This window comes from Magallana gigas, chromosome 8, assembly GCF_963853765.1.
Source record: "Magallana gigas chromosome 8, xbMagGiga1.1, whole genome shotgun sequence".
NCBI classification, from domain to species: Eukaryota; Metazoa; Mollusca; class Bivalvia; order Ostreida; family Ostreidae; genus Magallana; species Magallana gigas.
Window position 1 is genome coordinate 27,842,965 of NC_088860.1, and position 25,923 is coordinate 27,868,887.

Genomic DNA, 25,923 nt, shown 5'->3' on the forward strand with positions numbered 1-25,923 from the left:
ATAAAATGAAAAACAAAAGGGTGGAAGAAGTGACATCTTACCTGTGTGAATCACCATGGAAGACAAGGTTTCTAATGTGTCATGGTTAAAGCCTCCAGTCGGTCTGTGAAAGAAATATCATCCTTAGAATTAAGGCGTAATGCCGGTAATTATTCTGGTTTCTAATGAGGACAGGAATCACTTTCTCAAATTTATTTACACTGATAAAAACAGGACTGCATAGACTAATCTATAAAAACAATGAAATGTTCATATCTACTCACTTATTTAGGTGATCAACAAGAAGAATCAATCAGACAAACACTATATTTTCTAAGTGATGTTTGTCTGTTTTATTTCTCTCAAAGCATATTTATCATATATGAGGTACAATATACAAATAAAAGGTTAAAATCATAGCATGTGTCTTTGATGTCAGGCTATAAAAATGCTCTTAAATAAATTCAAATTAATTTGAATGTTGAGAGCAAAATTATGATGAAAACATGATCAGTTATCATTCTTGACTAGTGAATTTAATCAAATATTTACATTTATCTAAACTTGGCATGTATATTTTTTGGAATTGATGCTACATATTATAGAAGTATATCTCTATAATGTTACAAAGCTTTATTAAGGCCACAAAGCTCATCGAAAAAATAAGAGGCAAAAAGGTCACATCACTCACAAAAACATCAGTTCATTGAATTTTTTTAAAATTTCATAAAAAAAGGTGTGAGATGAGATGAAAAATAAATAAATCTGCAGCCCTATATATAACAGGATGCCTGCATGAAAAAGTCACAAATTTTATAATTGTATCATTTTTAAAGTTGTTTCTAACATATTGGTATGCTTAACTTTGCATACCTCCTGGGGCCCAATAATGGTTCTATCTTTGAATCTAAAAATAAGGGTATTTGTAAAATCAGCATTGTACATATTTTGGTTTGTTGTTGTTTTTTTTAAAATTCACCCCTCCCCCCATATTTCTACATAAAACTGTGGAACCCTATTAAGGCCTCAGTGTTGATTCAGCAGATTCAGATTTTCCACATGGTAAGTTTCTATGTTAAATTTTGAAACTGTTCTAGGGATTCAACATTGTTTTTTCTTGGTTATAATTTAGATTCTACAAAATATTAAAAGGCTTGAATTGTTATATCAGGATATGTAGCAACAGTAGTTTTTGTGGAGTAGATTTTTCAAATATTTTCACCATACTAGTTTATCTCTTTTGACATAGTTCTGAACCCCTAATACATGTATTGGTTTGGGGATATCCCAGATTATTTAATTGAGATTCTACACTGTAACAGGCTACATAGTAATTATACAAATTACAGCAATGCTGTTCTTGAGAAGATTTTTACATTTTTTTATCCTACACTTTTCTGGAGCCCTAGTTTTGGTCAAGTGGGGTTTAGTTTTCAAAAATTTAGGCTCTCATTACAAAGAGAAGCTTTGTTGTAAACATTTAACATTTCTGTTGGTGGTTCTCTGAAGGAGACTTTTAATACACAATATTTCCTTAAATTTTGTTATTTTCCACAATTGAAAAGGATTTAGCCCTTTATTCTTACAAATGAGATTATCTATTCCATTGATGCCGTCTGCAAAGTTTTGTTTAAGGTCAGACGCGACCTATCTTCTATTTTTTTTTCCTGCCTCCACAATGTGAAGATTTCCAATAAGTAATTCAGTTATTATATTTTCATGTTCTATGATACTTTTTTTTATTTAGATAGAAAGTGTTCAAATGAAAATATATCCTATGACTTTTTTAATAAGTACTAGTATTCAAATGCATTTTGCATGTTCTATTAAGGATAATTCTAAATATTCTAGCTCCAAAACTAGCCAGGTAATGTACACTGAATTTTTCGGAATTAAAAGGAGTTAATATATCAAGGAAAATTATATAAAATTGAGGAACGTCTTGTGTGTCCTTAATTTGAGTAGTAAAATAGGCGAAAAGTTCACAGAGGCAGGACAGACAGACAAAATTCTGTCAACTAAAACTCTTTAATGGTTAGGTCACTTTTTAAATAGTTTTTATAATAGTAGTTTTTCAAGACCAACAGATGCAAATTTTCAGAATTTAAAAAAATTTAATAAAGTTTTGTGTGTGGAAATGGATGAAAAAATTTATCTAACCTTCAAAAAGTCTTGAAATACAGCTAATAGAAAAAAATACAGCCATATCAATTGATTTTTATTAGGAACAGCATGAACTACTGCTAATTATCAAAAAGCGTTCATATTAATCTCTTCAAAATGTGGACATTGTGTAGAAAATTGACAATGAAATCTGAACAATAATCAATAAATCACTTCATGACAAAGTAATTCCTAATGCATAGTAATTATTTTGCAAACACTTGGTTAATACCTCAAACATGCTATCATGAATAATATACAAAATATCGTCATTCTTTGTTTCAAATTAATAAAAACTACATGCAAAACTATAGTTCTATATGAAAATTTTAGACAGACAAAAAGAGCTACAATTCCACAATAACATGCACATATTTTGGCTTGAATTCTTATAGCATATACCAAAATATTGTGAAGACAATACACAAGGCACCTCTATTCTATCCTCAGAAACTCTTGTAAACACCATTACTAACAAGGTTAAGGAAGTATGTTGAATTCCATGCTTATTGACAATTACAGTTTTACGTGAAAGCAAATTCAATCACTTCACTTTACAGAGTTGGTTTCGTAGTTATTAAGAATTTTTGAGCCAAGTGACAACATCCATAGTTTTTGTTCAGAATTTCTGGAGACAAATCAATCATTATATAAATATAATGATGAATTGGGAAACTAAGGAAATGATTTTAAACAAGTGCAAATTTTTTTGGGTGCAATATATTGCAAGTTTTTGCATGTACTGAACTGAGCTTTTAGGACAATTCTTTACAAAAAATGCCCAAAACATTGATCATTCTTCTATAATTGTTAGTATTAGCAACAAATGAAAAAAAAATACGTATTTTAGTAATATAAGTAGTACTTTTCCTACATTGTACATACATTTAGGTATCAAAACAATTTATATACAGACATCAACATATCTTTTACAAAGATTTTATTCTCATAAAACACTCAGGATATTAAAGGGGGAGGGTAAGTCTGTCAATTGGTTTGCCAGAGAAGCAGTAGCAGGAAGATCAACCAAGACAAGCAAAGGTGAATTTATCCTGTATTAGAATAATATTTTTAAAGGATTGGGCATTTACCAACCCAGTAGATGGGTTGGTTTTTTTCGATTGAAACCCACAAACTAATGATTTTAATCCTTTTTCTTCTATTTTAAAATTTCTTTTGAAATTCTAACATTTCATTTTTTTAAAAATATTTACTGCATGAAATGAATCAAAAAGAGGAAAAATATTATATTTTATAATTCAATATTCTACTTCTAAACATCATTTCAGGACAGTTTCTTTCCCCACAGTTGTATGTTTTTTCACCAATAAGATTATTGTCTTCACTTCTCTTCCCACTCCTTACACTAAAAGAGAAGACCCTTAGACACATTCAGGAGCTATTCTTGGACTTCTGGTATGTGAAAGATATAACTCTAAATGCAAGCTTTGGGGAAAACAGTGGTATGTGTGAATATATGCAGAATTCTTTTTTTTTTTTATAATAATGTAAATGTATACATATATATTTGTATATAAATAGTGAATTTTTAATAAGCAAACTTTATTCTTACAAGAGGCACCTACTTAGCATTTCTCTTTCTGCAAAAAACAGAAATTTTTAAATTCTGAACATATGTACAAGGAAACACATTTCCCCTTCAGAGATATACAGTAAAACTTGGTTAAAGCGAAGTCCAAGGGACCATTAGATTTACTTTGTTATATCCATAATTCGTTATATCTGTATAATGAATTCGTAATAACAACTATAGCGAATTCACACTATACATGTTTCATTTCATCAGACTATAATTTTTGCTAATTGATGCTTAAAATAAAAGTTTATTTCTTTAATACCTTTAATAATTGAAAAAATTTATATGAAAATTAATTCATTCAAATTAATATGTTCAATGGTAGTGCGAACTTTTTAATTTGTAAAGAAATTTGTTATAAAAGTGTAAAATTTTGTTATTATTAACCTCTACGGGACTCAAACTCAGTTAGCTATATTCGTAAATTCGTTATATATCCGAATTCATTATAACCGTAAAATTTTGCAAAGATTTGATAAGAATTTACCGTGGACTGAAAAAAACCTTCGCTATATCTGTGATCGTACTAATCGAGTTTTACTGTAGAAAGAAGGAGTAAGTCTGTTCAGTTTTATCTTTTTTTCTTGATCATGAATTAATTACACTACAAAAAATAAATTGTTAAAAGCAAGAGAAGTAGGTCGCTACGTACAGAGGTCTGGCTGGCTCTGAGGCCAGAAGAGTTCCATCTCGAGTCACTTCCTCTTCCTCCTCCTCACCCTCCTCCTCATCTGAGGAGCCTTTCTCCTCCGGAAACATATCAATCAGCTGTTTGGCATATTTATCCAGATCCTAAATTACAAAACATACATTTGTTCTATCAACTTTTGGCTTACATTGTGTGTAATGATGAAAAGAGTGGGGCTAAGCACCATTTACAGTGGGGCTTCAGATATCCAAACAAATACTCTGGATGTTTTAGTTTCAAGATGATTCAAAAATATCATGTGAACAGAAAATGCTTTCCTAAACCAATCATAACTGTAAATTAAAAAAGTTATGAACATTTCCTGCATTTTTTCATGGTTGAAAAAATGTATCAAATGCACTGTAAATGTGATAGCAATGTGATAGCTGGCAAGTTCAAATGGCCTTAAAATGTTAAATACATGAAATAAAAGATTATTTCCATAAAAAAATTTGCTTTATCATATGGAAATCAGTGAAGTATTTTTGTGATGTTTCATTGGGGAGCAGTCGTTGCTATTATTTCTCTGAGAGTTAGCTCCTACAGCATGAAAAATACATTTGCAACATCGATACCAATATTTTAGTTCAATTTGATAGTTAACATATTAATCTTTAAATTTAAACAATAATTACATGAAATAAACCATAAAATCATCAAGGGTGGAGAAACCTGAAGTCAATTATGGCAATCAAAATTGCTTAATGAAATTCCCGTGTATAACACACACTTTAATATACTGGGGGTGCATATTGTACATAGTACCAAAATTTTACCTCACTTTTTCATGCCGTGATTCTGGATACCATGGGAGTAGCGACTGCCGAAATCGTGTGTTATGCAAGTTGTATTAGAGTAAACAAGATATCTGTGAGCCAATGCTCACTAGTGATACCCCCGCTCTGATGTGAATATGCAAAATAAGCAAAGTCGTCATTTAACAGGAAGTTGGCGTCCGATTGGTACAAAAATATATCCCTCGATATGGCATGCCTATACAAATACTGTGTAAAAATTTCAAGCATCTGCGATAAACAGTTGCTGAGAATTCTTTGACGAAAATTTGTTTGAAAATTTTGGTTAAAAAATAAGCAAAGTCGTCATTTAACAGGAAGTTGGCATCCGATTGGTACAAAAATATATCCCACGATATGGCATGCCTTAACAAACACTGTGTTGAAATTTCAAGCATCTGCGATAAATAGCTGCTGAGAAATCTTTGACGGAAATTTGTTTGAAAATTTTGGCTAAAAATAAACAAAGTCATCATTTCACAGGAAGTTTGACGTCCGATTGAGTCAAAAATATATCCCACAATATGGCATGCCTATACAAATAGTGTGTTAAAATTTCAAGCATCTGTGATAAATGGTTGCTGAGAAATCTTTGACGGAAATTTGTTTGAAAATTTTGGCTAAAAATAAACAAAGTCGTCATTTAACAGGAAGTTGACGCCGATTGGTACAAAAATATATCCCACGATATGGCATGCCTATACAAATAGTGTGTTAAAATTTCAAGCATCTGCAATAAATATTTGCTGAGAAATCTTTGACGAAAATTTGTTTGAAAATTTTCCTTAAAAAATAAGCAAAGTCGTCATTTAACAGGAAGTTGACGTCTGATTGGTACAAAAATATATCCCACCATATGGCATGCCTATACAAATACTGTGTAAAAATTTCAAGCATCTGCGATAAACAGTTGCTGAGAATTCTTTGACGAAAATTTGTTTGAAAATTTTGGTTAAAAAATAAGCAAAGTCATCATTTAACAGGAAGTTGGCGTCCGATTGGTACAAAAATATATCCCACCATATGGCATGCCTATACAAATACTGTGTAAAAATTTCAAGCATCTGCTATAAACAGTTGCTGAGAATTCTTTGACGAAAATTTCAGACCCTGAAACGTACTACTACACCACACGCTCGCTGCACGCTCGCTACACGCTCGCTAAACGATTCACACGAAACGCTGAACGGTTTACACGAAACGCTGCACGCTTTGCCCGAAACGCTAAACGATTTACACGAAACGCTAAACGGTTTACACGAAACGATTCTCGCACGAAACGATTTGCTCGCTTTTCACACGCTTTGGACACGCTTTTATCCTGATCGATTCGGGTCCTCTCGGATTTTTACCCTGACTCTGTTAGTAAGAATTAATTTTAAGAAAACACAAAATAATAGATACTGATATAAGAAACATATATGTACATAATATTGAATTGATAAATTAAATTAATTTGGTACTTATATTTAAAGCAAAAAATTATTTATTCACAGAATTAGCCAAAATAATTACTTCTATAAATATATTTATTGCTCAAAAGAAATATCCATGATTCTTATCTTGTCCCGTAAATAATAAAAATTCCAGAGAAAAAAGTTACCGAAACACAATATTCAATACCAAAAATAAAATCCGCATGATTACAAACTGAAATCGGTTTTTCAGTATTCGACGGGATTTGTTTTTTCTTCTCACATTAATATTTTTATTGGTTTCAGAGAATACGATGTAAAAATACTATCTGTAAATAAACCTGTAATTATTTACATTGATAATTTGGTTTTTCAGTATTCGGCAGGATTTGTTTTTTCTTCTCACATTAATATTTTTATTGGTTTCAGAGAATACGATGTAAAAATACTAACTGTAAATAAACCTGTAATATTTACATTGATAATTTTGAAAGTTGTGTAAAATAAAATTAGTCACATAAGTTAGAAAAATGCTATAAAACAACCGATTAATTTTTTTTATGTCGAATCATTCGCGTAAATAAGTGTTCCGTACATAATATCACAGAGAAAAGTCAATGGATTAAACAATAAAGAAAGTTGTCTTTACTATTTCGGATTTCGGAAAGAACAAAAAATATAAAATGATTTAGATTTGTGTCTCAATATTCGTATACATAACCGGCGCCCCGCATAACGGCGTACAATATATCTATCATAATCTATTTGAATTAAGTACCATGCATATAGATTCCCATAATAATTAATTGCATGTGTACATTTAAGGAAAATTTCAGTGTGTTAATTGTTGTTGTTTTCCGTTATCAGTGTTTAAATAATTAAAATAATAACTTGTAGAAATATCTTTAATCGGGATTCAGAAGAATTTACTTCCCGCATTTCATAGAAATGAACAGTATATTTTCTTTCTCTGTGTACATTTAATTTTGTTCAAATTAATGTTAAATAATCTATCATTGAAATTGTGTGCATCATCAAATACTGATTCCGACTACCTTGAAGTCATTAAATTTCTATTGGCTATTGACAAAAAAAGAGACGCGTGATCATCCAATGAAAACGAATACACAGAGTTTGATTGACAGGTTCAGCCAGGTGAAGGTCTTACCCGATGTCCGAGGTTATGTGTACTGGTTGTACACAGCCGAATAGTCTCAGTAACTAGTCTTCTTTCAATACGCGTACTTTTCTTTTGTTTGTTAAAAATCAATTCAATTTTGTAAAAAGATAAGTATATCATTTCTTATAGATTTTTTCACGAGAATATCTCAAAGGAGTTTTGCCAATCACAAACAGTTTAAAGTAATGTTTAACACGAGCGCTATTTTGAAACAATTAAATTGTCAGAGAGTTCCGAATGAAATCTGATGAACGTTTCACACGGTTCTCGCACGCTTTTCCCGAAACGATTTACACGCTTTGCCCGAAACGCTGCACGCTTTGCCCGAAACGCTAAACGGTTTACACGAAACGCTCCACGATTCACACGAAACGCTAAACGGTTTACACGGAACGCTAAACGGTTTACACGAAACGTTTCTCGCACGAAAGTTGCACGCTTTTTTGGTGTAGTAGTACGTTTCAGGGTCTGTTGTTTGAAAATTTTCCTTAAAAAATAAGCAAAGTCGTCATTTAACAGGAAGTTGGTGTCCGATTGGTACAAAAATATATCCCACGATATGGCATGCCTTAACAAACACTGTGTTAAAATTTCAAGCATCTGCGATAAATAGTTGCTGAGATAAATGCGACAGAAATTTTTGTTACGGACGGACAGACAGACGGACAGACAGACAGACAGACAGACAGACAGACGGACGGACAGACAGACACACAAGGGTAAAACAGTATACCCCCTCTCCTTCGGAGCGGGGGTATAACTAGACTACCTTTGTCAGAAATACCTTATTCTTAGTTTTAGTTCCATGTATTGAAAGATTTATCCTCTGACCAGTGACCACTACTCCTTGCATCAAACAAGTTATTGCCAGCATATTATCCATTACGTACGTAGCCACCTGTTGACTTGGCCCGTGGTCAATGTTTAACAATTTCAGGTGTCAGAAGCATGCACCTGTCTTGTATCAGACTTCACAGGATTAGCAATTATTTTTTAATTTCTTTAACTTGATTACTTTGTGTCCAGTTATGAAAAGTTAAACGTTATTGTAATTGCACTGCTAAAAATACATCAATCATTTGTACGACTTGATAATGACGATATATGACATACATACGTTTCTTCACAATGTCACAATAATCAAAGAGTTTGACAATAATTCTTCAATTAAATAATTTTTCTTGCTGTTGTTTTGGCTTAGATCTGCAAACATTAATGCTTTTAAGCACTCAGCTCGGTTGACGTTCATCTCTATATACTTGATGATCTTCAACTTCTGTGCTGTCGTATAAGAAACTCTTTCTTTGCAAAGTGTCAAATAATATTTGATACTGCCCATGTAAATCATACCATCCTTTTTATGTAATACTATAAGAACGAAAAAAAAAAATAGTTTTTTTCTTAACTCCTTCCATTTAACATTCATTTTCACATTGTACGCTTTTCATCAATTATAATGATAATGAAATAATTAATTGCACTTGGATTTCATCTAATATCGCTTGGGCCAAGTTCTGATCACAAAATTACAGAACTTATGCTTGGATTAAAAAATTATCATGAAACATCGGTAGTTTTGGGGAAAATGGCGGCCATTGATTTCGACATTTTTAGGGTCAATATTATACATAGGACCTGCCATTTTATTTGCCATTTTTTTGGCCAACTTTGAGGGTGCGTATTAAGACAATACTTTACGGTACTTACATTGCTTGCATTACAAAATTGTTATCAGACATTGATTCTGTAATTAAAATTTTACCAATCATTTTAACAATTAATAATTTTAAAACTATAAGCAAAATTCCATTTCCATACCTGTCAACTCTCCTGATTTTTTCGGGAGTCTACCGATTTTGAACCCATTCTACCGCTTGTCTACCGATATATTTTTTACCCCCAATTTCTACCGATTTTTAAGAAATCCGGAATTTTTACCGATTTCGCTTTAAATAATACCATATTTCCTGTGAAAGAGAAGATGGCAGTTCATTGTTTATCGGTAGATACATGTTTATTGCTGCTGATAACAGGTAATCAACTAGGTGTCAACTGTGCTACCAGTGATTACTTGGATTGTAATTGCTTCCGATTCTCATTAGCAGAGTTTATTAACAGAGACAGGCATGCCAGATGTGGAAATTTTAGAAATACACATTAGAAAAATGACAACGGGATACTAGCTAGTGTCGAATTGACACTCTGCAGCAAAATATGATAACATACTAATAAACGGCTTATAAATGGAAATAAGTTTTGGAAATATGGCATTCCTTATTATAATCACGTACGAAGTTTTTAAGAATAGTCTCATTTTGGGGAGAGATGGAGAAAATCAACAACAAAGTCTCTGGAACACCAAGATTCCCAATTCTTAGTAAAATTGCTCAGTCTATGTGCTGTATCCCAAACAGCAATGCAGATTGTGAGAGGGTGTTCTCCCTTGTGAGAAAAATACAGACAGAACAAAGAGCTTCCATGGACAATCAGACACTATGTAGTCTTCTATGTGCTAAAATAAACTGTAAAGAGGAATGCCATCAAGTGAAACCTTCTAAGGACACTCTAAAACTGGGTAACTAGAATTACCGAAATACCCGTGATTTACCGAAATGCCCTTCAAAAACACCGAAATGCCTTATTTGAGCACAAATATTTAACATCATAGTTTGAATCTAAGTGTTTAAATGTATTTCCCCAATTTTCAGTTTGATAATATAAGTATTTTGACATAAATAGCGATTTTTCACATGTGTAGACATTGGGTTAAGAACGATAACTCTTGCATGAGTTGCTTTTCACTCGAATAGAGGTGTGAAATTTTATTCCCAGAATAAAATTAACTAAGAATTAAAAATAACAGTTTATCAGCTTTTATTTTTTAATATCATATAATAATTTGACATGATAATACTATAACTATTCCTTTTTCTACCAGAATTGCTCCTTTCTATTGTGAGTAGATAATTGGTCACAGGGCAATAACCTGTTAACTAATGAGATGAAAACATTTATGTCCAGTTTAAATGAATTATTCAAAATAATTTAATTATGGTTATTTACAAGAAATAAATTAATAAAAAGATTTAGTTACATTGGGTTTTTATCAACACGTTAAAAACTAAATTTAATGAAAGAGTAATCTTTCTTGGAAGAATTGCATTTTAATCAATAACCACGAAAATCGGCTGATTTATTCAAAAAATAAACTTTATATTCAATAACTCTCTATATAAAATACTAGACATACACTCTTTATGGTGTAATAATGGGCATTTTGGTGTTTTTTAAGGGTATTTCGGTGTTTTCACCGGGTATTTCGGTAAATCGCGGGTATTTCGGTAATTCTAGGTACTGTCTAAAACTGACTAAATCAGTAGCTTACAATTACAATAAAGAACATTAAAGTGTATCATTTGTTATTTCTTAGTTATCAGTATGAACTAAAAGAACGTGCGATGACTTTTTACTATCAAAAAAGGTCGTCGCGCGTTTTCTCCCCCAAAAAATATTTGGAATGTTGACAGGTATGCATTTCTCGATTTCTTGTTTGCTTTACTGTAATGATAAAGCATGTAGGCTACAGTTAATTATTATCAAAGCTATACACGCTATGTGAATGACGGTGAAAACTTTTCTGACAACGTAAATTTTGTGTATGGCACACACCTGTATATATTACACATGACAAAAGTTGGATGTAAAATACTGAAGAAACAATTGTTCCTATGTATAACACGCAACCAAAAAACAAAGAAATTACCTAACAAGATTTTTTAAAAGTTAATGGGTGAATGTATTGATAATGTATTTAAAGTGCTTAAAAGTAATAAAGTTCGCAGATCTAAACCAAAACTTCAAGAAAAGCAATGACTTAATTGATAACTATTCAAATTCTTTGATTATTGTTAAAAACATTGTGAAGAAGACGTCTGAATGTCATATATCATGATTATTAAGTCTTACAAATGATCGGTCTATTTTCAACAGTGTCTATTAGTATGTAAAACAGTTGCAGTACGGGGTACAAAGTTAATGAGTTTTAAATCATATTGCTTATCTTCCTGCACTAAACAAAACTGTGAAGTCTGACCTGAGACAGTTGCCTGCTTCACTGGATATTTTTACCCAAACATTGACCAAGCAACGAGTCAACATTAGGCTGGTTATGTAATGGCGAATACACTGGCCAGAACTTGTTTGATGAAAGAAACAGTGGTCCAAGTGGATAAATATTCTAGTACATAAAAATAAAATTAATATGGCATTTTTGAATAAATATGTCTAGTGTACACTTATACAACTTGCATAACATTCGATATCGGAAGACATATTCTTCCGCTGTATCTTAACACAGTTCTAAAAAAATGGGTTAATATTTTGTTCCTATGTATAATGCGCAATCCCAACTTTTGATCAAATTTTAGCAGAAAAAAAGTGTGTACTATACAAGAGACTTTACGGTATTTATAAAAGTTACCAATATCCTATAAACTACAATGCTGAATTTGATTATGTTAAAAGAGAAAAAAAATTTAATTATTTATTTTCCTGCCAAATAAAATAATGTCTCAATCTTTTTGAATATCAATCTATATCATATGACATTGCCAACTACTTTTTGTCTTATACATAAAAATGGGAGGAGGATATAACACCTTCATATCAAACACAAAGTACTACAGCATCTGTTTTTCATAGATTTCCAAATTTTCTCCAACAAATTTCTTAGTTTAAAATTGAATGCCTTTTGTTGTTTTCATTTTTTAAGAATAAGATTTTTCTTTATTTATTGAAATGTAAAAATTCAACCAGAGATCATGATTTGAACAAACTTGAATTGACACACAAGTTGTGTTTCCACACAAGATTCAGCTTTATAGGCCAGATGGTTTTTAAGAAGATTTTTAAAAGATATCAACAAATTTTGAATAATTCGAAATTATCTCTCCTTTACAGAGGCCATTCATGATCAAACTTGAACCCCCTTCCCCAAAAATGCTTTTTGTCAAGTTTGGTTGAAATTAGCCTTAGTGGTTTAGGAGGATAAGATGAAAATGCAAAAAGTTTACAATGACGATGACAACAATGACAGACAACTAACAGATTTTGATCAGAAAAGCTCATTTGAGTCTTTGGCTTAGGCGAGCTAAAAATACTGTCATAATAGAAGGAATTGAATATTTTCTTAATATTCTTGAATTTTGGTCCTTCAGAAAGAACTGACAAATTCCCTTTATTTCAGGATAAGATTTAATTCAAATATCTGAAACTCATGTCAATGCCTGCAAGATTTTTTTGATAATTGCATATGTTCATCCCAGACTTACCTCTGGTTTCTGGGCTTTGCTGGAGGGTCTTTGATCTATCAAATAAAAACAAAATTATAACCAAAATCTTAATTTTTTATATTGACTGTCACTCCAATATACTGCAGTGTACATGCATAATTAATAAAATATTAGTAAAATGATCCTCTGATGTATGGCTCTCTTCTACGAATTACAGTATACTATGAAAGCAGTTGTATATTTGAAGCCTTTCATCTAAATGTAGCAAAGCATTGCACTATTTTAAATCCTTCAACAAAACAAATCAAATTTTTTTTCAGAATAGATGGAAGCATGCAATACATACATATAATGTTTCTACAATATATCATTAAATAAAAATTAATTGTCCAAAAAAAATGACATCTGCAGAATCACAATACCCTCTCAGGTAACAGGCAATTTTTAAGCCAAGTATGAGCCTCCTACATTTCTCTTTTTCATAAGTTGATAAAAGTTTCTGACATGACTCTAAAAAGTACCAGCAATGCCTGTCAAATTTTAATAATTTTGAGATCTAAATGAATAACTAGATGTGTCATAATGCCATAAATGCCTCCGCAGGTGACAAAAATTTCAAATGCCAAAATTAGTATAACATTTATTTAATTGCAGAATAAGTTAATTACTCATTTTCTTTTAAGTTCAAGAGGCATAACTCTGTCAAATATCATCGGACTGAAACCAAGTTCAAACTTAATCTGTATTTTCTAGTAAATTAACCTTATATGAAATATAAACTTTACATATGCATCACTTAAAAAGTTAAAGAGCAGAAACTAGGAATTTCCCATTTTTCCCTAAATTCAAGAGGCATAACCATGTCAAAAATCATCGGACCGAAACTAAATTCAAACTATGGCTGTATTTTCTTGTAAATAACCTATATATGAAATATCAGCTTATTATATACACCCCTTCTAATGTTTGAGAGTGAAAACTGAGAATTTTTCATTTTTCAAGTTCAAGAGGCACAACTCTGTCAAAAATCATTGGACAGGAACCAAATTTAAACTCAACCTGTATAATTATAAGATACATCCATATATCAAAGAGTTGAATGTGTGCAACGGTTGTTGAGATAATGATCGGAAAGTGAATTTCCTATTTTTTTTCAAAGTTCAAGAGGCATAAGTCTGTCAACAATCATTGGACCAAAACCAACTTTGAACTCAGCCTTTATATTTATAAGATACATCCATATATCAAATTTGAGTTGATGCATGCAAAGGTTGTTGATATAATGGTTGGAAAGTGAATGATGACAGAAGGATAAAATGATGGAACAGGGTAACACTGTATGACCCAGCCATTTCATGACAGGGGCATAAAAATAAATCTGGAAAATTTCAAAATATCACAATTACGATTCATTATATTTTTGTGAACACATTTCATTTCTGGTGTTGTTATATTGATTAATTCACAATCAGTATGATTTACATTTTTTATACTTCCTAATACATGTAATGTATTGAGTCTCTATGGATGGTGACCACTGGTTAAAGTTTTAGTTTTAGTAATTGTATAATTTGGCAATTGAATAGCTGTTAGAACAAGAGGCCCATGGGCCACATCGCTCACCTGAGGAACAATCTGTATGATAAAATCAGCTTAATGGAGTCATAATACAAACTATCTGGACAATAATACATGTAGATCCTGTATAAATAAAATCCATTTTCCCCTGGATATTCCTATGTTTATATTAATCATTAGTCCCTTTTCTAACAGGATGATTTTATAGTCATATCATATGTTGAGTATTGCAGTTCTCAAAAAGATCCTTAACAATAATTTATATATGGGATATAAACGTACATCAAACTCTGAACCTTCTCGGGAGGCCAAAGAATTGTCCTGTGGCCTAAGTCTTAACAATTATAAAGAGCATCTGGCTGATTAGTTTCTGAGAAGATTTTTAAAGATTTACCCTATATATTCCTTTGTTAAACTTTGAGCCCCCATTGTGGCCCCACCCTACCCCTGGGGATCATGATTTTCACAACTATGAATCTACACTACCTGAGGATGCTTTCACACAAGTTTCAGCTTTCCTGGCTGATTAGTTTCTGAGAAGAAGATTTTTAAAGATTTACTCTGTTTATTCCTATGTAAAAACATCGACCTCCCATTGTGGCCCAAACCTACCCCCAGGGTTATGATTTTCAAAAATTTGAATCTACACTACCTGAGGATGCTTCCACACAAGTTTCAGCTTTCCTGGCTAATTAGTTTCTGAGAAGAAGATTTTTAAAGATTTACTATATAATCATATGTTAAACTTCGACCCCCAATTGTGGCCCCATTCTACCCCCAGGGGTTATTATTTTCACAACGTTGAATCAACACTACCTGAGGATGCTTCCGAACAAGTTTCAGCATTGCCGGCTGATTAGTTTCTGAGAAGATTTTTAAAGATTTACTCTTTATATTCCTATGTTTAACTTCGATCCTTCATTGTGGCCCCACCCTACCCCCGGGGGTCATGATTTTCACAACTTTGAATTTACACTACCTGAGGATGCATCCACACAAGTGTCAGCTTTCCTGGCTGATAATTTTCTGAGAAGAAGATTTTTAAAGATTTACTCTATATATTCCTATGTTAAACTTCGATCCTCCATTGTGGCCCCACCCTACCCCCGGGGGTCATGATTTTCACAACTATGAATCTACACTACCTGAAGATGCTTTAACACAAGTTTCAGCTTTCCTGGCTGATTGGTTTCTGAGAAGAAGATTTTTAAAGATTTACTCTATATATTTCTATGTTAACCTTCGATCCCCCATTGTGGCCTCACCGTACCCCGGGGGTCATGGTTTTCACAACTTTGAATCTACACTACCTGAGGATCCTTCCACACAAGTGTCAGCTTTCCTGGCCGTTTAGTTTCTGAGAAGATTTTTTAAGATTTAATCTATATATTCCTATGTTAAACTTCGACTCCCCATTGTGGCCCCACCCTACCTTCGGGGATCATGATTTTCACAAATTTGTATCTACATTACCTGATGATGCTTTCACACAAGTTTTATCTTTCCTGGCTGATTAGTTTCTGAGAAGAAGATTTTTAAAGATTTACTCTATATATTCATTTGTTAAATTTCGACCCCCCCCCCCCCATTGTGGCCCCACCCTCAGGTGAGCTAAAAAGGTTAAGTTTACAATACAATAAGTTGTTATAGTTGGTTTCTGGAAGAAACGACTTTGAAAATTTTCTTAATTAATATTGACAAATTTTTTACTTTTTTAAGCTTTAGTTTTTTAGATCTGTGTACAAACATAGAATTGTGAGCAAATTTCTGTATCTTGCTTATAATTCGAAGCTTAACACTCAAATATGGTTACTAAATAGAAATTGTAAACAATTAAACACAAGAAACATGCACTACATGTATAACAAATAAAGAACACAATTTATTTTTTCGAAATGAATCATATATATACATGTATATACCTACATATTTCCGTCAGCGATATCAAACTCTATTCAAACTGAATAAACTCGAGAAAATGCCGAGCATCTCAACAAAACCTATTGCATTAATCTACATGTACCATTACGCAAAAGATAATGCCGAATTACCGATAGAATGAATTGTATTTCAGTACCCCTACAACAGATTTTGCTTAATTTGCGCAGGTAAACAGTTAACTGTTTGATTTACCGGAGTCTCTGTTTGATTTGATACGTAAAAATCACGAAATACAGACGATAGTTTCCAGGTTACAAAGCATAATGAGAACGAAACGAATATCGGAACAAGCTAACACCAACGTCATGTGTGAAAACTGTCAACGCATTGAAATATTTAGCCTCAATTTACTTCACAAAATCGGCACCAATATATTTGGTATGTTTCAAAATTTCCCTTCATACGCGAACTGTTGCACAACAAGCAAATTCATCATAGTCAGATCGACCCTTTTTCGTATAATGTCATGGCTGCTTTAAACAAAGAACCTCGTTTTAGAAGTATGGAATCATTTTACCGGATGCCGAACCCGAAGCTATTAAACTGATTGAAACACGCCTTTCCTTTATTATTATTTTCGTAATAACTCAGATTTGAAACAGAATTACACTTTAATTTTTGCAATTTATATTTTCCTTCCCATAATGATAATTTATGCTAAACTAGGTTGAATTTGCCTCGGTAGTTCTTGAGAAGAAGATTTTTAAAAATGCACCCCCCTTTTTCTACAGTTTCAAGGTTTTCTCCGCTTTGAATACAGATCAAACTTTTATTTCTGCAATTTATATTCGCCCTCCCATAAGGATGCTTTGTGCCAAATTTGGTTGAAATTGGATAAGCGGTTTTAGAGAAGAAGTTCAAAATGTAAAAAGTTTACAGACGGACAGACGGACAGACGGACGGACGGACAGACGGACGGACAGACGGACGACGGACAAAATGTGATCAGAATAGCTCACTTGAGCTTTCAGCTCAGGTGAGCTAAAAAGGCTTCCCATTTTTGAAGCAGACATCAGACAGTTTATCTCTATATGGCTTTCCAGAGTACCTATATATAACTGTTACATCTGATCAGACTCTTACAGGCACAAGGCACCTCAAAGCTGAAAGAAGCCTGGAATATAGCTTTATGTTCTCTTCCAATTGAATCTATAAATAAATCCCTGTTTTAGTGAGAACTCTGGATAGCTCTGAATAATAAGCAGATATTTGTACATTATGACCTGCATGTTCATCGTCTGATCCCGAGTCACTATAGTCTTCAGACTTAAGGTCCTTGGATATTTCCTCTGGTATGTCCTCTGGTACATACACAATGCATTAAAACCATGCTGTTTTACAATCAGTTACAAAAATAAAGAAATCAAATTGTGTATTTATATGTACATGTATTATTATAACCTAAAAATTTGCAGTTTCTTTTTGAAATCCACATCTAGATTCTCATTGTCACATTAGTATATGATAATAATTTAACCATTCATACAGTGGTACTGAAACCTCCAAGAAATAATGCATGTATAAAATAATAAACATTTTATTTCCTCTAACATATCATTAACAATCTCCTTACTAATATGATGGTTTACCAAACCTAACTTGATGTGTTATACTGACCTATTGGTTGGGGGGGTCGGCTAATCTGCTGTTGCTGCCGCGAGGGACCTGGATGAGGGGGTTGGTACGGCCCGGGCCAGCCCTGTTTGGAGCTTGCCTGCCTTTGACCCTGACGACCTTGCTGCTGGATGGGGACAGGGCGTGAGTTCTGTGGATGACCTTCCCTCTGCTGAATCAACTGAAAGTTTCGCTTCAGAGTCGACTCTCCTGGGATCTGGAGGATGGAACTGCAACAAGACACAAGATGATTATTATATAATCTTAGTGAACAGGTTCTCTGTTACTCAGTTTAAATCTTTTAAAAAAGATTGATCAATTCAAATTCAAAAATTTTATACATTATGATCAGTGTAGAAAAATGAATGACATTTCAAAAATAAATTATGAAATGCCCAGTGAATATTCAAAATCACATTCTTCATTATTCATTAATTTTCTTGGGAAAAATTGATTTCCAAAATTTAATATTCAAAGTATGTAATATGATTAGTGTAGAACTTTCAATTAGAAAAAATATATGAAATGTCTTATGTACATTATAATATATATATTCAATATAAATATTTAAATTTCTACTGAACAAATTTAAATAAGGCATAATATGCACCATCATCTTGCAGACCTCTTTACTATTTGGATTTTCAACAATAATCATTTCATCATATACTTTACATTTGGTTATTCTAAAAATTATTAAGAAAATATTTTACATTCAAAGTAAAAATAAACAATCTTTTGCAAATGAATAGTTTCAGTAAAAAAAAAATGTGAAAATAGTAAACAAAATTATGTTATATGCCTTGATTTTTTTTCCATTAAATAAAAGCAATATTGTGTAAAAGCAATAGATTTTTTCAATCCTGAAAAAACAAGAGGCCCATGGGCCACATTGCTCACCTGAGCAACAATAGGTTTGATAAAATCAGCTTAACGGAGTCCTATGGAAACAATACCTAAATCAAGCATCAAACGATTATAAAATTGGAATCCCAATGTGGCCCCTCCCTACTCCACAAGATTTTGATTTGAAAGAATCTAAATCTACATTATCTGAGATTGCTTTCAGTAAAGTTACAGCTTTTCTTAGCAAGTAGTTTTTGGAAAAGATATTTTTTACAAATTTCTATCTATATTCCTATATATATTCCTATGTATATTTTAGCTTAGCCCCCCCCCCCCCATGTTGTAACCCCATTCTACCCTGGGGTTCATGATTTGAACAAACTTGAATCTACTCTACCTGAGGATACTTCCAAACAAGTTTCAGCTTTCCTGGCTGATTAGTTTTTGAGAAAATGATTTTAAACATTTACACTTTATATTCCTATGTAAAAGTTCAACCCCCCATCGTGGCCCCACCCTACACCCAGGGTTCATGATTTTCAAAAATTTGTATCTATATTATATAAGGATGCTTCCAAACAAGTTTCAGCTTTCCTGGCTGATTAGTTTCTGAGAAGAAGATTTCAAAGATTAACTCAATGTAAAACTTTGACCCCCCATTGTGGCCACACATCACCTCCAGGGACCATGATTTGAACAAACATGAGTTTACAATATCTGAGGATGCTTCCACACAAGTTTCAGCTTTTTTGGCCAAATGGTTTTTGAGAGGAAAATTTTAAAAAATTTACTCTATATATTCTATGTAAAACTTTGACCCCCCAGAGTGGCCCACCTTACCCCCAGGGACCATGATTTTAACCAACTTGAATCTACACTATCTAATGATGCTTCCACATAAGTTTCAGATTTCTTGGCCAAATGGTTTTTGAGAAGAAGATTTTTTGAAAAATGTCAGCAAATTTTCAATAAATCCTAATAATCTCTCTTTGAAAAAGAGTGTGGCTCTTTATTTTTGCAAACTTGAATCCCCTTTACCCAATGATGCTTTGTGCCAAGTTTGGTTGAAATTGGCCGAGTGGTTCTGGAGAAGAAGTCGAAATGTAAAAAGTTTACAGACAGATAGACGGACGAACAGACGGACGGACAGATGGACAGACGGACGCCGGACAAAAAGTGATCAGAAAAGCTCACTTCAGCTTTCAGCTCAGGTGAGCTAAAAAATCTTCTGAGAGAAAACATTAGTGATAGAAAAATGAGACAAGATGTCCAAAACTGAATTCTTTTTTACAATAATAGTCAATTGCAATTGATGATACCGAAACAGAAAAGTCAAAGATAGTCTGATGACTAGTTATAAGTATGTCCTGGATCCAAAGAAATTTTACTGATACTTACATACACAGTAAAGCAAGTCATGTAAGATGTCATGCATTAAACTATTTTAGAGAGTCGTTTTTATTAACTTTCATGAATTCATTCAGTAAGAGAATATGGTCCAATGGATCATTTAACTGGAAACTTACACATTATAGACACATGCAAACTGTGTGCACCAAGGACGATTCTTAGGTCAATGGACATCTCTTTGGTAATGCCAACCCCCATGCACCCACCCATCTGACCTACAATATATCCCATTTGACCTACAAACTTCTCATCACCCCTTTACTCTTTATCTTATGTCCATTGACCGGTCAACATCTTCACTGCTTTACACAGTTGTACAGTAAGAGAATAATCAAGATAATCAATATAAATGGATTTGATGGATTACATTGGCCTGTTTGGATCCTGTCGACTTTCCCTCCGACGGGCAGTGCTGAGAAACGGAAAACCAATTAACTATCCAATTTACACGTTTAAATGTTATAAAATTATGTACAGATACTGTAATTTCATTAATACTGTAATTTCAATAATATTTATGGGCAATACAGAAATGTACATCAGTACTAAATGTCAATAGAAGTTGCACTTCAATAAACATTTAATTTCTTTAATAAACATAACAACGATATAACGAAAATTGGTTTTCAACGAATTTTGATGAAACCACAGTATAGGATATAATAAAATCCGTACACAGTTTTTAAAATTTTTACCAAATTCTTCAACTCAATTTTTTTTTTTAAAAAGCTGGACCTTACATGTTATGCATGAATTATATTTTGTGGAAAGTATTTTTTTTATACAGCTCAACATTTTCTTCAATTCACACCATCTTTATCTTAAGTACAGTCAAACTATATTATCTCAAACTAGATGGGACTGTTTAAAAACATATCTGAGCATTCGAGATATTGAGGGTAAAATACTTTAAAAATTAAGTGGATGGACTTAAAAATCACTTTGACGTATCCATTGTATTTGAGATATTAGTGTTCGAGATATTGAAGTTCAGCTGTAATACAATTCACTCAAATTCTTCAAATCAAATCTTTGCTAACTTGAAAAAAAATGTCCACTAAATAAACCTACACAAAAAACTTGATACTTTGACAGTAATCTGTTGATGTAGTGTAGCTTGCAATTATTCCCAACACCTCTTAGATCTCTATCTTCATTTAACAGGGTTTTGGATCTACTCTTTGTCTTACCTAGGTTCACCGGCCATGTTTGTTTCTTCTTCATCCTCAACATCACTGGGAACCCACTCTGTCATGGTGTCCTCATCATCTAAAATCAGCCACAAAATTCAACAGTCACTATATAATCAACCATAATAGTATTAAACAAGGGCACCACAAAGCAGAGCATTCCCTTGCAAAATGAAATATTGTGGAGGGAAATGCATTATTTAGGATACACATGTAATTGAAGAGACTAAATATTTATCTTTTTTAAAACCACTTTAAATTAAAATATTCCGTTATTCCTAATCCCCATGCACGCTCTTGGGTGTATCCATTGGGGGGAGGGGGTTACATTGGTAGTACGATTCCTCCCATTACTAGTGAAAACAAATAGTTTTAACTTTAGTAATTTAGTTATATTATCTTTATTCTGTGACATACATTACGAATTCAGACAAAAGGTGTAGGTAAATTTAAGTTTCACAATGGATATGAAAGGTAGCTTAAGATCTAGCTATTTGTAGTGTGCCTTATGAAAAAATTAGAGTTAACGTCGCAATTTCAACCCCGATTTTTAAAAAAAGAGTAACGTATCTACAGCAATAATCATGAAATGAATTCCCAAGTGATAATGTTGACGATACTTGTTCTGAATCATAAATCTGTTCTTCTCTTAGTAATTTGAGAAATTTAGCCCAATATTTGTCTCAGACGATTGTTTTGAATAAATCAGGATGAACTTAATTTAATTTTCGCTTTAATTTTTCACTTTGGACATCCTTTTACCTCCCAATTTCTTACCTTTCAGGGCCTAAATCCATCAAAATATCAAGTTGTTGATTTTAAATGTTTACTTTTGCAAACTGGAATTGTCTATTGTCAAGTCGCACAAAAAAATTATATTTTAAGTTAAATGTCTATTAAAATATCGTTAATTACAAATTAACGATATTTTAATAGACATTTAACAGAATAACTTGAAATTGATTGGGGTTGTACTTCAACCATGCTTATAAAGTGTATGAAGTTTGATAAATATGCATGCGAGGGTTTTCTTTGAATTTTGCTTAATAGGCTGAAATGGACACTCATACATACATACACACACACGCACAGCAATGATGCTTAATCCCCTTCGCACCAAGTTGTGTGAGGGGATAATAAAACTATGTAATGAACATTAGAAATCTGTAGTGCACACTGTACAAGCTTTGAAAAGATGCTGAATCTGCAGTATTTATTTTGACGAAAGTTCTAACCATACTACTTACTAAACGAAAAATTATTTATAACATAAATTGCCACACAGATCAGACCAAGCAGCTTTAATGCTTTAGTCAGGCCAAGCTCATTGTCCTTCAAAAGTCCTTCTCAAACTTCATTTTACTTTGTTTTTGAAGAGGCATCATATTTTGATGGTGCCTAAATGACATCTTGATTGTAATGTACTTGAAGCACCTGAACATAGCCTAAATTGTTTCCTCACTGATGGCTACACTCACCTGGTCGTTTTTTGCGGTGCCTGTCTATGTGGTCCTTGAGCTGAATTCGGACTTGTCTCTCTGTAGGTTGGTCCTTTATAAATGGATGCTTAAGTAAGGTCTCGGTATTTGGCCGGTGCATATAATCTTTAAGCAGACATGTCTCCACAAAATTAGAAAACCGTGATGACCTGAAAAACAATAAATATGAAGGTATATCAAATGTGTACTTATTAATAATTGAATAATTTTAAAATTGCCTAAAGATTTGTCAAATTCTTAAATTGAAAAACAACACATCTTTTTTTTAAATTCTAAAAGAAAATATAACAAGGGCACCCCCTCACGACATGAGTTATTGTGTGGGGGATGCATTATTTAGGAATATATAGTTATGCAAATGTAAATGAGGAGACAACATTCTACTAACCCTCCATTACTACAAAAACTACTTTTTCTTTACCTGTACTAGATCTAAATCCAAAAAATATCAAGTTGTTGATTTGAACTGCTTACTTTCACTTTGGTTTCACAGATGTGAAGCAGAAGTAGTTATTGTCAAGTGTAAAATTTCTGTTGAAAATGTTATTTTAATGATATATTAAAAAGTATTCAACTAACTGACTTGAAAATTATCTGGTTTTGTCCTTTTACCATGCCAAATAAGTGTACGAATTATGATAAATATCCATGCAAGGGTTTTCTTTTAAACTTGCTTCTAAGCTGAAGACACACAAACACACACATACACTCACACGCACAGCACTGATGCTATATCCCCTTCGCAATAAGTTGTGTGAGGCCTCAGGGGATAATAAATTTCTTCTTTTAGCATAAATCATTGTGTTGAGTAATGAAATTCAGAATTTAAAATCCTCATCAGTAAAGAAAAAAATATTTGAGAGATTTTTTTTGTTACATTATTTTATTTTCAAAAATATTTGAAGTAAAGCAGACATCTTGCTTCTATATGTGCATGATAAATAAAGTTCTTAAAGACACAACAAAAGGATTTCAATCTTCCTCTCAAAATCATGCAAGCTGTGACAACTCACCATCTGTTTGATTTTAATCTTGGTGGAGCATTTCTAGGTATCAAAAAGAGAGCCCTCATTGGGTGCATGTCACAAAGTGCTGCAAAACAGACAACAAAACTTCAACGATTAAATGTGAAACTTTTTTTTTACCTCACATAGTAAATCATGTTAACATTTTTTTTTTTTTTTTTTTTTTTTTTTACAAAACTATTTGACCTGTTTTACAAAATGTATGACAATTAATGCAGTTAATATATCCTGAAGCAGTCTGGTTATCAAGTTTGCCTTTTTCTGAGCCAGGCCATGGCGTATGTTGAGAATACTTACGTGGTTTTCCTTCAGCCATCTCTATCGCTGTAATACCTAAAGACCATAGATCACTCTGAAATTGTCAAAATAGAACCTTTTTTAACAATATTGTGGGCAAAATAACCAACATCTTTCAACTTCTAGCAAGATTAATGGGAAACCCCAAACATTTACATGTTTTTACATTTTTGATCTTGCTAATTTTATCTATTTCATCACTTAATTTTTAATTCATTTGTTTTTCAGTGGTGTAACAATTTGGACAAACAAAGCCGAAATTACAAACAACTTTTCCCACTGTCAATAAGCTCCCAACTTTATTTTTCACAGCTAATACCATCTCATGTCCTTTCTTATAGCAAAACACCATCCTACCACCCACCCCCAAAAAGAACATCTTCCTTCAATGTCAAAGAAAAGTTATCTTTTTGAAAAAGAGAGCAACCAATTGCAGAATTGCTATTCATTCTGACCATTTAACCAGTTACATGAATCAACAATACACAAATTTGTGCATATTCTTCTCAATATCTACTGTCATTAGTTCGAAGAAAGCATGCAATATTCTGTAGATATATGTCATAATATTACCGGTATAAGAAAATTATGTATCATAATAATTTTCAAATGAAAAAGTTCAACAGCTAATATTTTAGACTGATAATTTAAGAAAGCATCATGTCTTACTGCACAACATTTTTTTTAAAAATTTTTCGCAAAATAATAAAAAATCAAAATTCAAGTAATATGCACATCTACAATATAGGTACAACTGATCTGCAAAACAAAAACTTCCCATCTTGAAAACTGTAGGAGGGGTTATCCATACAAAAGGGGTTACTTTTTGCCAAGATCACTGCACACCCTTTGATCAAAGGTACTCTGTTGGTGAAGTATGCACCAGATTAGAGCAAGAGGAGAAAAACCTGACAAGGATTTTTCACAAAATTCTGCTAAGGCCATACCATTTGATGCCATTTAACACAAATAACAAGAATATATATATGGTTTTGGGGTGGGGATCTCAACTGTTTCCAAGATATTTGGGAATTTCCTGTTCAAAGAGGGGGGGGGGGGGGGGTCAGGACCATCCCCAGGGCCCATAACCTACATACCACTTGATGCCCCTAGACACAAGAAACAAGAATATCTATGGTTTAGGGGTGGGGATCTCAATTGTTTTCATGATATTTGGGCATTTCCTGTTTAAGGGGGGTCAGGACCATCCCCAGGGCCCATAACCTACATACCATTTGATGCCCCTTAACACAAGAAACAAGAATATCTATGGCTTTGGGGTGGGGATCTCAACTGTTTCTAAGATATTTAGGCACTTCCTGTTCAAAAAGGGGGGGGGGGGGAGGTCAGGACCACCCCCAGGGCCCATGACCAATACATACCATTTGATGCCTCTAACACAAGGAACAGGAATAT

The 25,923-nt window shown here is 32.8% G+C and overlaps 1 protein-coding gene across 7 annotated transcripts in view; it reads right to left on the minus strand.

Moving 5' to 3' along the window:
• LOC105317077 (mitogen-activated protein kinase kinase kinase kinase 4) overlaps positions 1–25,923 on the minus strand; it is a 68,507-nt gene that overhangs the window by 26,738 nt on the left and 15,846 nt on the right. For 2 of the 7 annotated variants that reach the window (XM_034471618.2, XM_066069643.1), the window contains 11 exons: positions 24,508–24,562; positions 24,199–24,277; positions 23,165–23,334; positions 21,687–21,765; positions 20,864–20,908; positions 18,244–18,470; positions 17,850–17,927; positions 13,147–13,181; positions 4,392–4,531; positions 3,729–3,743; positions 42–103 (listed from right to left, as the gene is read on the minus strand). In XM_034471618.2, the coding sequence (XP_034327509.2) occupies positions 42–103; positions 3,729–3,743; positions 4,392–4,531; positions 13,147–13,181; positions 17,850–17,927; positions 18,244–18,470; positions 20,864–20,908; positions 21,687–21,765; positions 23,165–23,334; positions 24,199–24,277; positions 24,508–24,562 (985 nt within the window). The remainder of the gene's footprint in view (positions 1–41; positions 104–3,728; positions 3,744–4,391; positions 4,532–13,146; positions 13,182–17,849; positions 17,928–18,243; positions 18,471–20,863; positions 20,909–21,686; positions 21,766–23,164; positions 23,335–24,198; positions 24,278–24,507; positions 24,563–25,923) is intronic. The other 5 variants (XM_034471620.2, XM_034471621.2, XM_034471619.2 and 2 more) reach the window with 5 other exon arrangements.